Genomic DNA, 13,812 nt, shown 5'->3' with positions numbered 1-13,812 from the left:
TCCAGACGTCCAAGAATGTGAAGCACGTGGATGCCCGTAGTGGGGTGGGGGGGGATGGGAGAGATGCTTATCATGGACCGATGGCTAAGTTCGGGCCTTGCGTTGAGCTTTCTGGCGATGCTGCACCCAGAACCGCCCTCGCCCTCTCCCCACGAGGAGAAAAGGCAATACAGAGGGCTCCGCGCCCCTTCCCCATCTCTCCCTAGAGGCTATGAAGGGAGCTGCAAAGGGCGCCAGCTGGATTGGGAGGGGAGCCGCTGGCCAGGGGCCCAGCTGATTTCCTGCTGATCTCCTTCAGGAAACTGGGCCCTTGCTCGAGCCTGCGAACGGCTTTGGGGCGTGGGGACCTGCGCCTTGTGTACGTCCGCCCAGGAGGGGAGCGGGGGAGGGGCGCCCTGGCAGCGGCGGTGAGAGGGGACGCCGGGCTTCCTGGGCTGTTTCCAGCCCTTGGCTGCTCGCTGGAACTTTGAGCTGAGGTCTGGTCCTTCTCCAGCCCCAGCCTTGCTGCAGGAAGTGGAGAGATTTGTGGGCTGGGGCCTCAAGGGAGGGTGGCTGATGGGTGGGGCAAGGCCAGGGTACTCCCCCCCCCCCAACACACACACACCTGCTCACAGCTACACTGTAACTTTGTCTTAGCAGAGGCTGAGAAGTCCTACACACTTCTGGCTTGGTCTTGACACTTAGCCTTCCTAGGCTGCAGACTGAAGGTCTGGAGAGGTGGGGGACCCTGCCTTGAGGATTTGAGTTAAAACCTAAGAGGTTGAGTTACCTGGGTGACAGGTGAAGTGGGGTGCAGACAAAGCTAGAGCCTCAGACCTAACTCGCCAGCCAGCTGCCTGGTGGCTTGAAAAGAGGCCTTACCCAGCCCCGACCCTCCTAGGGTTATGCCCACCATATCAATGGAAAACGATTTTGAAAAGCCCAGCTCTTCAGTCTCCATAAACAACTCTCTGGACTTTGCCTTAACTCTAGGCTTCTCTGAGCCTTTGCCCCTCTGGTCTGTCCTTGGCCTTTTGCTCTTCATCCTGGTTCTCCCCCTCCCTCCGTGCCATGCCTCCCGCCCTCCTTCAGCTCTGAACCCCAGATCTCCTTTAGTCCTCCTTTCCCTCCAATTTGGCTCAGTCTGGAGGTTGGGGGGGCAGGTCAATGCCTTCTTCCTGTGCTTGTTGGAATGCTGACCAGGATTGGAGGCCAGGCTCCCCGCTTGTCCTTGATGCCCCCCTAAGTCTGGATTGTCTATTGTTACTGCTTTTACGTCTTGGAAAAAGTTAGCACAACAAAGGGTTCCTTTGTCACTCGCCCCTTTGCCTCCTGGCCTCACCCAGGCCCCCCAACCCCGCCCCCCAGCAGCTGTTCTCAGGCCTCCCTGCCTGTTTGATTTGCTTGTCAGGCCTCCCGAGAAGGAAGTGGGGTGAGAAGGCAGGGCAGGGCATTCTGTGTAGGTATGAGGAGCAGATTGCTGCAGGTCAGCCCACACCTCACGGGTTTGTAGACAGAAAAGTCCTCCTTCAGGATGGTCTCTGGTTAGGGAAGGGGACATGGGTTACAGCCATGCTGGTTGGCTAGGCTGGTGTCCAGGCCCAAGCAGGAGCCAGGAGAAGCCCTGCCAAGGCCATTGGCCTAGTTCCCTGGTGTGTTTGCAGGTAACGAGGGTGGTAGTATGCAGCCAGGCTCCAGTGTCCCCGAGTGTCCTACCTCTCTGACTCTGTAGCCACAGGAGTCTCGGACAATGTGACAGACACGAGACGTTAGATGCTTAGGCACGGGACCCTGTCCATCTCTCCATGCACGCGGTGGAGTATGGACGGAGCTAGATGCGCAGGAAGCGGATTCCCACCCATCCTTGCCTCCGTAGAAATGGAAGGGACAAAGGAGGATGCTGGAGGGCCCTCTGGGAATCTGGGATCATCTCTGCTATAGTTATCTGTCATCTTGTGTCCCCAGCAGCCCAGGCTCTGGGCACAGCCAACTCTCACCCAAGTAGCCATGTTCTCTCTGGGGTGGTGGGCAGAGAGCCAGGCACAGAGCTTCTGCTTGGGTGGACTGCCCCTGCTGGCTAGGTCACCCCCTCCTGGCTGCCCTCTTGGAGCTGAATAACAGCGGAGGGGGTAGTAACCCGGACGTAGTCTTTAGACAGACAGACAGAGCATTGATGGGAACAGACCCCTTTTGTCTTCCCCACAGACATGGGGCATCCAGAGTGATGGGCTTCTAGGAGCTGTGGGGGCTCTTCTGTCTCTAGAAGGTCCCCCCTTCTATCTCAGGGCGTGCTCTCCTGTCTCGCCCCAACATCTGATTCTTCCTGTGTGCTGCCTCGGACCCCACCTTAGCCAGGGGATTGTTTGGGTGGGGGAGGGGCTCTGACTGCTGTTGGAGGGGGTGGAGGAGGGAGGACGGAAGCAGAAGGGGCCAGGGAGTGGCCGGCTTTGAATATCCTGTTGACCCCTGCTTCCTCTGCTTTTAGTCTATGTCCTTCCCTCCCTCTTCATTAAGCCTTAACTCCTTCTGAACTTGGGGGAGCCCTGCCTAAGGTGCTATTTGTATTAGGGCTTGGAAACCAAGCTCACTCCCCTCACCCTCCAATTATAGCGCTCTGTGTGTGTGTGTGTGTGTGTGTGTGTGTGTGTGTGTGTGTGTGTGTGAGAGAGAGAGAGAGAGAGAGAGAGAGAGAGAGAGAGAGAGAGAGCACGCTGGAATTGAAGGTGGGTCCTGGGGACATAGGAATCATGGGGGGTTTGGATATTTAACTGTCCTTCCCCTGGCCACAGAGACCATCACTGCGTAACTTTGAATGTTGGCCTCAGTGTCAAGGCCAGGTTACTGGGGCAGGGCGGACAGGGTGCTGAGGGTAGTGGCCCAGGTCTCTAACTCTCCTCCTTCTCTTCTAGCCATCGAGACCCAGAGCAGCAGTTCAGAAGAGATAGTGCCCAGCCCTCCCTCGCCACCACCTCTGCCCCGCATCTACAAGCCGTGCTTCGTCTGTCAGGACAAGTCATCGGGCTACCACTATGGGGTCAGCGCCTGTGAGGGTTGCAAGGTGAGTGCGGGCGTCGTGGAAGACAGTTTTGAGTAGATACATTGGATGCCCTCCTCTGTTGTGGCCTCAGTGAGCAGTTGGCAGGGTTGTTACCGAAGCTGCCTGCTTTTGCTTCTTCAGCAACTGAGGAGGAGGAAGAGGAAGAGGAGGAGGAGGGCCTCCGCCATAAATGAGCAGTGGTTCCCTCATGCCAGAAGCCCCCTCCTGCCATGCTCTCCTTGTCTCTATCCTCCGGCTGGCAGGGTATACACTGGCCCTGCCACTGTTGCCCAGGTTGCCATGGTGAGCTGGCTGCTGCCTGACTCTTGGCTGGGGACCCAGGAGGCCTGCCCCCAGTGGCCTTGCCTGAAGCTTTTCATGGCATCCTTGCAGGAGACAGCTAGTAGCAGACACCCGGCCTTGGCTCCCTTCAGGTGTCCAGGCTGTGGGCTCCCTAGTGGCCGCTGGGTTTCCTGCTTTCTTACTCGGGCTAGTTTCTAAGCACGTGTGTAGCTGAACCTTCCTGGCCTCTCTGGTCCTGGACATCTTCCCTACCAAATAGCAGGGCCTCTGCTTCGGTTTCTTCCCTCAAAGATAAGGGCCTAGAGGCCGGGCGGTGGTGGCGCACGCCTTTAGTCCCAGCACCCGGGAGGCAGAGGCAGGCGAATCTCTGTGAGTTCGAGACCAGCCTGGTCTACAAGAGCTAGTTCCAGGACAGGCTCTAAAGCTACAGAGAAACCCTGTCTCAAAACACACACACACACACACACACACACACACACACACACACACACGAAAGCCAAACCTAAAAAGGGTCTAGAATGTGTATATCTTCAGTACGTGGGACTCTTGGAATCTCAGCCTGGACTAGCCATCTCGAGGTGTGAGGTCAAAGTCAAGGGTAGTGTACAATGGTGCCCGTGTGCTAGTCCTGTCCGGCTTGTCCTGCCTAGTCACTCAGTTTCTGTGCTCACTTGTATTGCAGAACCCTGGACAGCCTGGCCTTTCTGTGACTGTCTGGTGTATATGTGTAGTTGGTGAATGTCTTGCCTTGCTCACAAGTTTGCGTGACTGTGCACAGGGTCCCTTCTCAGCTTCCTGCAGCTGTCTTCTTTTGGTCTTTGTTTTGTTTTGTGCTTCGAGACAGGGTTTCTGTGTATAGCCCTGGCTGTCCTGGAACTAGCTTTTTGGAGAAGATGCTGGCCTTGAACGCACAAAGATCCAAAGATCCACCTGCCTCTGCCTCCCTAATGCTGGAATTAAAAGGCATGCCACACCACCGCCCAGCCTTTTTTGGTCTTTTGTGACAGGGTCTCCCTATCACACAGCTCTGGCTATCCTGCAACTCTCTGTAGAACAGGCTGGACTCAAACTCTCAGAGATCCACCTGCTTCAGCCTACCAGGTGCTAGAATTAAAGGTGTGTTCCACCTTTCCCAGTTCCTCCTGCTGGTTACTGTGCTGTGTCCTGAGTCCCAGGCTCTAAGTCCCAGACACTTCTTTCTCCCATCTCCAGCCTTGTGTGTCCTACCCCAGATTCAACCCTGAGTCCCTTTCTTTGAAAGAGAGGAATCAGGTACAGAGATGGAGGTTGAGGGGGGCTCCAAGCCAGCCTGTGGGATCCAGACAGGCCTGGGTTCTCTCAGAGTGTCCTTTTGGGGGAGTCATTCCCTCCTTCTCCCGCCTTCTTAGACAGACCGTGGCAGAAGGCTTGGGGGGTAGCAGCCAGACTGTTCTCACTGTGGGTGTGGATAACCTGTCTCCTTTCCCTCTGTACCCAGGGCTTCTTCCGACGCAGCATCCAAAAGAACATGGTGTATACGTGTCACCGGGACAAGAATTGCATCATCAACAAGGTGACCCGGAACCGCTGCCAGTACTGCCGGCTGCAGAAATGCTTCGAAGTGGGCATGTCCAAGGAGTGTGAGTGTCACGGGGCTGGGGGCCAAGCCCCGCCCAAGGTGGGGCCTGCGGCGTTCCTGAAGGCTGGGGGTGGGGGTTCTGTGGGCCTGTGTGCACATGTGGGAACATGTGTGCTGTGGCAGGCAGGCTTCTAGTTAAGGTTACTTTGTGGACAACTACACGAACCTGTCTGTGAGTCTGGCGGGCTCTGTGTCCGCGTGTTGTTTAAGCACAGAATGCACAGAATCTTCCCATTAGCACATCTGCTTGCACGCTTGCATGTTTGTGCATGAGTACCTGCCCCCAGGTTAGCTTTCTCCTGGGCTTTGCTTGGCTTTGGGGTGTGGCTGAGTAACATACCCCTGTCCCCTGTGTATCTTAGGGGAAGGGCCTGAACTCCAGAGGGTGTTAGTTGGTATGTCTGTGTTAGGGGGCTGCCATGGGACCCCTGAAGCCATTGTCTGGATAAACCTGGAACTCACTCCTGAGCTGGAAGAGAATTGGCTTCTCAGATTCAGAAGGAACAGGGGTTTCCAGTTTGGGCCCAGCTGAGGCCCTGAAGGAGGGAGGGACAGAAAGAGGGCTGGACAGGGAGAGACCCTCTTGTGTTGAATCATGGGTGTTGCCGTGGTGACCAGTGATTGATGATGTCAGAGATAAATGACGCTGACAGACGCCTCCTTGTCTGCGTGGCCGTTGCCATGGAGCCCGAGCCTTGGGGGATGAGGTGGGGGAGGGGGCCGCAGGACCCCCTCCAGCCCTTTGTGGGGAGGGGTGCAGGGAAAGATGGTTCTGAGTAATACACCAAGAGCCCCAGCCAGGAATAGAGGGCTGGATATCCTGCCACCTCCTGTCACCAAAGACTGGGAGTGCTGGTCCCGCACTCAGGAAGTGGTGACTGTCCTCTGCAGTCTGTGACTACTTGGGATGGGCAGGACGGACCTTTCACTAAAAGGCTGTCACTTCCTTCTCCCTTTGGTCCACCTTCCTTCTTTCCACTGCAGAAGGACAGGACGAGGGTGGGGACCCCCTCTCCTTCCCACCAACAGCCCCCCCTCCTTCCCCTCTCCCTGGCTGCTCTGTGCCCCGGAGCTGAGCAGCTGCCATTTCAATAGAATTAAAGCTTCCGAATGATAAACGTCTTGTCACAGCTGCAATTTTCTCTTCCCAAATTATCCCCCCACTCTGCCTCTCCCTCTCCCTTCTCTCCCCTGCACTTTATTGAATTTGCAGAATCGACATGAGTGATCTCCAAATTATGCCAGCTCCCCCCCACACCCCCATCCCCTGCCTGGACCCCCACCCCCACCCTTCCTTCCTCCCGCGTCAGCAGCCGCCACCGAGGGCCTGTGAGTGATTGTGTGTCTGGGATAATCGGCTGGTAACGACCCCATTGCTTCTTTAAAGCCGAGTGGTGTGTGCGGCTCAGCGCCCCGGGCTAATGGGCCAAGAGGTTCTTCCGCCTGGGGGGCCCCCCATTCTGTGGTTGGGGAGCCCTATTCCCTGCCTGCCCAGGGAGCTGCTTTGAGCCAGTCTCAGGGAACCCCCAGGGAGACTGCTGCCAGGAGAGCTGGGACACTAAGGATTCCTGGCAGGCAGGCACAGAGCGAGGACTCAGTTAGCATGACTGCCACTCTGGGCTCATGTTCTTAGAGTGTGGGCTGGGGTAGATGGATGTCAGAGCGCTACACGCTGGCCAAGGGCATTGTGTGCACGTGTGGCCACAGCTGTGGTCATGGGCCTGGAGTAGGATTTAAGATGAGTCAGGTAGACACGGAGAGCCGGAATGTCACACTGCTTTGTGTGCATGTGTACGTGCGTGCGTCTGTCTGTCTGTCTGTCTGTGTGTCTGTCTGGTTGGTGGAGCATGGGCTGGGCCTGGCCCTGAGCCACGGCAGTTTCTCTCTGACCCATCCACGTCCCCCACAGCCGTGCGAAACGATCGAAACAAAAAGAAGAAAGAGGCGCCCAAAGCCGAGTGCTCGGAGAGCTACACGCTGACCCCGGAGGTGGGGGAGCTCATCGAGAAGGTGCGCAAGGCTCACCAGGAGACCTTCCCGGCCCTCTGCCAGCTGGGCAAGTACACTACGGTATGCTGGCCAGGAGGGGCGCCACACGTCCAGGGCTCCTTCTTCCGCCACCCCTAGCCGCCGTCTGGAAGCAAAGGCCGGGTGGAGGGCAGGCAGGGGACAGGCTGAAGAATGGGTGCGTAACTGAGGCCCTTACTCTCCTGGCCTCTCTCAGAACAACAGCTCAGAACAGCGCGTCTCTCTGGACATTGACCTCTGGGACAAGTTCAGTGAACTCTCCACCAAGTGCATCATTAAGACGGTGGAGTTCGCCAAGCAGCTTCCCGGCTTCACCACCCTCACCATTGCCGACCAGATCACCCTCCTCAAGGCAGCCTGCCTGGATATCTTGGTGAGCATTTACCCTGCCCTTCACCCGTGTCCCTGCCTATGGATCCATAGGATCTAGTCTTGGCCAAACAGTCACTTTCTAGAACCTTCCCCGGAACCCGAATGTCCATGTTCTCCCTCTCCCATGTCCATCTGTCCACTTAGCCGCCTCGCACTCAGGCTGCTCCTGTTCACCTGCTTATCCATGCAGCCTCTTGTCAGCTCACACCCCACCTGCCCATTCAGTCCGTAGAAAGATTGACCTAGACCTCTCTGAGCTGGGCGTCTAAAGCCCAGAGGCGGTCACACTGCCATCCTCTCTTCGAGGGGAGGAGGCCACAGACAATTAAATGAGCTCTGCCGATAGTGCCGGCTGACAGTAGGGTGAGAGCTGTCCTGTCCCCTCCCTCCCTGTGAAGAGAGACTCTGGAGAGGGGAAACCTCTAATGTTTGGTAGCGGGGCATCATGAGAAAGTGCTGTTTTCTGGGAGCAGGAAGTGGAAGGGCCTGCTACGGGGACTCGCGGAAGAGTTGGCGTGCGTAGCGCTCCATGGCCTGAGTTGTGAGTGGGATACCTGAAGTAGTGAGAGCTGCCCAAGCCAAGGCTGGCAGGAGGCTTCTACAGAATGCCTCACCAGAGAAGTTCTGTCCGCCTCTTCCTCAGACACATCCCGGGTAAAGACCTGGGAGGTATCGTGTGCCTGTTCCCGGTGCCATGCACAGATGTGGGAGGCACCATCGGGAGCAAACTGTTCAGGATGAATGGGACAGTCCTGGGGACGTCTCTGCCTTGTTTCTTGCTGGCTGGAAACGCCTTTCCCTCCTGATTTCTCTGCATGGCCTAGATCCGCCGCCCAATGTCTTGGTGATGGACACGTGCATCTGTTTAAGTTTAATTACGATTAGACTCAGTTCAGCCCCTTAGCTGCATTAGCCACATCTCAAGTGCTCAGGAGCCACATGGGGCCGGTGGCTACTGCGCTGGATGGTGCAGACAGAACCTTTCCATCACTGGAGAAAATTCTGTCAGCCAGCCAGCCATGCTCTGGCCGCGTGCCAGGGAGGGCCTCCGGGAATGCTGGAGCTGGCGTACCAGGGGTTGGGGCAGAAGCGGGGGTGGCGCCCTAGTCTCCGAACCTGCACATCCTCTGCACCCAGATTCTGCGAATCTGCACGCGGTACACACCTGAACAAGACACAATGACCTTCTCAGACGGGCTGACCCTGAACCGGACGCAGATGCACAATGCTGGCTTTGGCCCTCTCACCGACCTGGTTTTTGCCTTCGCCAACCAGCTGCTGCCCCTGGAGATGGACGATGCGGAGACCGGATTGCTCAGTGCCATCTGCCTCATCTGTGGAGGTGGGTGAGGTTCAGGTGGCTCTCTGGAGGCGGGCTGCGGCCTGGAGGGGCAGGTCTGGTCTCGGGGCACTTACTCTCTCTCAGGCAGCACTCTTTGACAGAGTCAAGAATGAGACCCAGCTAATATTGGTTGTTATTTTACTGTTCTTCTGTGTTACACGGCTATAGTCAGGTCACAGTAATGATGGCAGGGAGTGGAGAAGCTGCTGGGAAGTCCCTGCGTTGTGTAGGGAGAGCTCCCCGTGTTAGGGGTTGGGGTTCCCATCTCCACCAGCACAGCTACTGTGGAGAGCTTCGAACAGCCCACGCCCCACTTCCTTTTAGAGTTTAAAAGCCCTTTGCTGTCTGTCAGCCCAGAGATCCTCTCAGGCCTACCTTGCGGCCAGGCTTCCGCCCTCTGTGGCTTGGGCAGACCCGCCCCCAAGTGGCCATATCTGGGAATGCAGCTGTACGCCTGCTGGGTAGAGTGGGCTTGGTAGTGTGGGGTTGGGGGGTGAGGGTGCTCCTGCTCAGGGGCGGTTTTGTGCTCAGACCGGCAGGACCTGGAGCAGCCAGACAAGGTGGACATGCTGCAGGAGCCGCTGCTGGAGGCACTGAAGGTCTACGTCCGGAAACGGAGGCCCAGCCGTCCCCACATGTTCCCCAAGATGCTGATGAAGATCACGGATCTTCGGAGCATCAGCGCCAAGGGTAAGTCCTTCGCGTGGAAGAAGGCTCAGGACTGAGTCAGGCTGTGGATCTTTCTTATTTGAAGCTGGTCTGTCCCCGTCCGTGTCTAGGCTATGGTTCTTGCTGTCACTTTTCCATGGTAGTCCAAGGCCTGCCTCTGTAACAGGTCATATGGGTATAGACTGGTGAGCAGGCCACTTGCCAGCTCCGAACCTTAGCTTCCTATGAGGAAGGGGGTGGTGATGGTGTTTGGCAGTGCCTGCTGGGCAATTCATGTCTAAGGGACAACCCAGGGCCAAACCCAGACAAGCAGAAGTCTCACATTCAAAATGCTTTATCCAGTTGCCACACTGTAGGCTCGAGAGAGCTGGCTTTTGTATCAAGTCGCTGAGCCCTGGGTGCAGTGCATGGTAGATGCCCATGTGGGTGGCATTGGTCCCCTCACCCTGTGAATACCCCCTTCCGGGCAAGTCTCTGACCTCCTCCTTTGTCCCCACAGGAGCGGAGCGAGTGATCACCCTGAAGATGGAGATTCCCGGCTCCATGCCACCTCTTATCCAGGAGATGCTGGAGAACTCTGAGGGCTTGGACACTCTAAGCGGACAGTCGGGGGGCGGAACCCGAGATGGGGGTGGCCTGGCCCCCCCTCCGGGTAGCTGTAGCCCCAGCCTCAGCCCCAGCTCCCACAGAAGCAGCCCTGCCACCCAGTCCCCATGACCTCCACATGGACGATCCTCAGCCCTGCCCTGGCTTTCTCTGCCTTCCTACTGGCCACATGACCCATCAGCCCTGCCCCGCCTCTTCCTCCCAGACAGAACTGGGAACCTTCTGCGGGGACAGGAGGGAGGAGGCAGTGACTCTGTGGACAGAGGCCTGGACCCAAGATGGACTGCCCTCTTCAGGCAGCCTGGGCTGGCATCGGGGGCCAGGCGTTGATCCATGTGAGGACCTGGGCCTGAGCCCCAACGCACCTTGCCACGTCTTCATCACCAGCAAACGCCGAGACCTGGCTTCCTGTCCTCCGAACTCAAGCCATCGCTCCCCCGTTGGGGAACTTCCCCCTGCTTCCGATGGTGACAGAGGGGGGTGTCCAGGGTGGGGGAGACCCCCTGTACATATCCTGCGTACCAACCCCCCAGATATTAATTCTCGCTGGTTTCGTTTTTATTTTAATTTTTTTGTTTTGATTTTTTAATAAGAATTTTCATTTTAAGCACATTTATACTGAAGGAATTTGTGCTGTGTATTGGGGGAGCTGGATCTAGAGCTGAAAGGGTGGGTCCTTGGGATGGGCAGGGCTCTGAAGGGCTCCCCTCTCCTGGATGTGCCCCACCCCGCAGCCTGTCGTTCTCCGTTCTCTCTAATACTGTGAAATACTAACTTTCCAAGGCCGCCTTCTCCTGACCTGTGCGGGAAGCAGCTTCCCTTCTCCCTCTGCCCAGCACTGGGTGTGGGCGTCCCGGGCAGCTACCCCTGGGAGGAAGAGATCCTGGCTTTTGGCTTCTGCCTTTGACCACCAAGAAGTAGGGGGAGGGTAAAGCTAGGGCCCCTCGGATGAGTAGGATGCCACTCCTCACTGCCCATCAGAGCTCGCTTCATCCAAGCCTCAGCCCCACTGTGAAGGGGCTGGCTAAGGGGTCCAAGTTACCCCTGCCCCCAGCCTCATAGCCACCAGCACCCCATGGGGCCCTCCAACACACACACACACACACACACACAGCCTGAGTTCCTTCATTTCCCTGACCTACCCCCAATCCCTCTCTGCCCCTCATCTGTGCCCCCTCCTTGCCCCGCAGGACGGGACTCCAGGGGGTCCCCTCCCTCCCCTTACACCCCTGGGCTGGGGGAGCAGGCTTACTCTGCCCTCCTGCCTGGGTGGGGTCTCACCCCGGAGCCCACTGGTATACCTGTTACTGCTGGGTTTCCACTGAATTCTACTGGAGAAAGAATAAAGTTCTATTTATTCTACAACGCCTCTGCCTCTCTGCCTCCACCCTCTCCTCTCCATGTCCAGGCAGGGGCTTCGAGAAGGGGGCTTTCCTCAGGCTCCGGGCCCCAGGGACTAAGCACAGCGCTAAGTGCCAAGGGCTTAGCCAGTGTCAAAGATGCCCTGTGGCAGGGTTCAGGTCTCAGAGACCCTGAGATCCTAGATAGGTCCAATCTGGCAGTGCCCTCAAACTGGGGCCAGGGAGAATCTGTCATCCACAGCAGGGGACTCATCCTGGGAAGGAGGAGCAAGAGGACAAATGGCTCTTGCTACAGTCTGAGACAAGCCAGCCCTTGACCTCAGAGCCCCTAGACACTGAAGTTACCCAGCCACAGACAAGTGGGTACAAATGGATGCTCAGCAGTCACTGGAGCTGGGCTCCTGATGCCCTAACAACAGGAGAGTGGGGAACCGGTGTGAGCCGGAAAGGTGTGTCCTGCCACCTTTGAGGCCCTGTTGGGTAGCAGCAGAGCTTGGAGTGTGAGCTTTCCATGTCTTACTGTGGTACATCTTTGCTGAGGGGCCAGTGTCCTTGCCCAGGGTCAGACAGTGGCAGATTGGGGAGCGGGGTCAGCACTCAGGGCTCCTGCTCAACCCAGGGTTCTCTATTGGGTTCCGGAGACTCCAGAAGCTTCACACACCCCAAGGTGATGGTGTTTGGAGGTGGACTCCCATTTCCAACACACACTCACCTGCCTCACACTCATACCCCTGCCTCACACACACACACTCCCCTGCCCACTTCCACCACCACCCTTCATCCCCCCACACCTGCCACACACACACACACATGTACCCCTCTCTCCCTCCCTCTCTCTCTCTCTCTCTCGCTCTCTCTCTCTCTCTCTCTCTCTCTCTCTCCTCTCTCTCTCCTCTCTCTCTCTCTCTCTCTCTCTCTCTCTCTCTCTCTCTCTCTCTCTCACACACACACACACACACACACCCTTCCCCCCACACACACACCCTGCCTTAGCAAGGGAGAACCAAAGGGTTCTTTCCCTAGAGGCCCTAGCCATTTCTAGGTTAGCCACTAGGTGGCAGCAGCTGCCCACTTCAGTGTGTCAGAGGGGGCCTTGGACACTATCTCTTCCTAGTTAATTTTCTAACGTGGTTACTTAGCTGAAGTAAATGTAACATACTTCTACATAGGTTTCCAAGAACCAATACGCACTTGGGAAGCAGTAGGAGAATTACAACAAGTTCAAGGCCAGCCTAGCCTGCAACACAGCAAGTTCCAGGCTAGCCTGGCTATATAATAAAACTTTGCCCCCCCCCACCCCCGCCAAAGCTGCTAGGCAATGGTGGCACAGGCCTTTAATCCCAGTATTTGGGAGGCAGAGGCAGGCAGATCTCTGTGAGTTCAAGACCAACCTGGTCTACAGAGCAAGTTCCAGGACAGGCTCCAAAGCTACAACAGAGAAACCCTGTCTCAAAAAACAAAACAAAACAAAAAGTAGGTGGATTACCTATCCAGTGTCCCCCAAAAACAAACACATTTTACAGTTTGACTTTTATTTCCCTTGTGTGTCGGTGTGTCTGTGTGTATGTGTGTGTGCAGACATCTCCAAAACCTAGAAGAGGGTGCCAGATCCCCTGGAGATGGGGTTAGGTGCCATTGTGAGTTTCCTGACGTGGGTGTTGGGAACTGAACTTGAGTCCTGGAAGAACAGGGTGGATTCTAAACTCCCGAGCCATCTCTCCAGCCCCACAAAGTGACTTTCCACTATGTCAATGTCTAACGGAACATTCCCAAAGGTGTGTGTGGGCTGGCAAGACGGCTGAGCTAGCAAAGGAGCTTGCACGAGCCTCACAACCTGAGTCTGAGCCCCCATCTACCCAATCCACATGAAGGGAAGAGAGAACCGACTTCCACAAGTTGTTCTCTGACCGCTACATTTGTCACATGGACACGCTTACGCAAGCACACACGTGTGTAACAAGACATTTAAAAGTTTGTGTGACAGGTTTTTTTTGTGGTTTTTCAAGACAGGGTTTCTCTGTGGCTTTGGAGCCTGTCCTGGAACTAGCTCTTGTAGACCGGGCTGGCCTCGAACTCACAGAGATCCACCTGCCTCCGCCTCCCGAGTGCTGGGAATAAATGTGTGACCGTTTTATGTATATTTGAAGTCTCCAACTTCTTTCCACCTTTATTTTTTGTTTGAGAATTTTATACTTGCAGCCAGGCAGTGGTGGTGCACACCTTTAATCCCAGCCTTCTGCAGGTGGGTCTCTGTGAGTTTGAGGCCAGCCTGGTCTCCACAGTGAGTTCCAGGACAGCCAGGGCTACACAGAGAAACCTTGTCTCAGAAAACAAAATAAAACAAAACATGAAAACAAAAAAAGAGAATTTTGTACTTGAGTATAATGAATTTTGATCAAATCCACTCCCCATTCCCACCCCTTCAGTCCCTACCCGTACCACCCCCACATCCAACTTCATGTGCTCTTTAAAAACCCACCTAGTCTACTCTGTGCAG

General features: G+C 56.2%; 1 protein-coding gene across 3 annotated transcripts in view; it reads left to right on the top strand.

Moving 5' to 3' along the window:
- The window catches only part of Rara (retinoic acid receptor alpha), a 36,886-nt gene extending 25,567 nt beyond the window's left edge, over positions 1-11,319 (top strand). For all 3 annotated transcript variants that reach the window (XM_038327039.2, XM_038327038.2, XM_038327040.2), the window contains 7 exons: positions 2,889-3,037; positions 4,797-4,938; positions 6,847-7,007; positions 7,162-7,338; positions 8,475-8,679; positions 9,211-9,369; positions 9,848-11,319. In XM_038327039.2, coding sequence (XP_038182967.1) covers positions 2,889-3,037; positions 4,797-4,938; positions 6,847-7,007; positions 7,162-7,338; positions 8,475-8,679; positions 9,211-9,369; positions 9,848-10,065 — 1,211 coding nt within the window. In that variant the 3' untranslated portion in view covers positions 10,066-11,319. The remainder of the gene's footprint in view (positions 1-2,888; positions 3,038-4,796; positions 4,939-6,846; positions 7,008-7,161; positions 7,339-8,474; positions 8,680-9,210; positions 9,370-9,847) is intronic.
- Positions 11,320-13,812: the final 2,493 nt, after the last annotated feature.

Source organism: Arvicola amphibius, chromosome 4, assembly GCF_903992535.2.
Source record: "Arvicola amphibius chromosome 4, mArvAmp1.2, whole genome shotgun sequence".
NCBI lineage: Eukaryota > Metazoa > Chordata > Mammalia > Rodentia > Cricetidae > Arvicola > Arvicola amphibius.
This window is presented reverse-complemented; position numbering and strand designations above follow the sequence as displayed.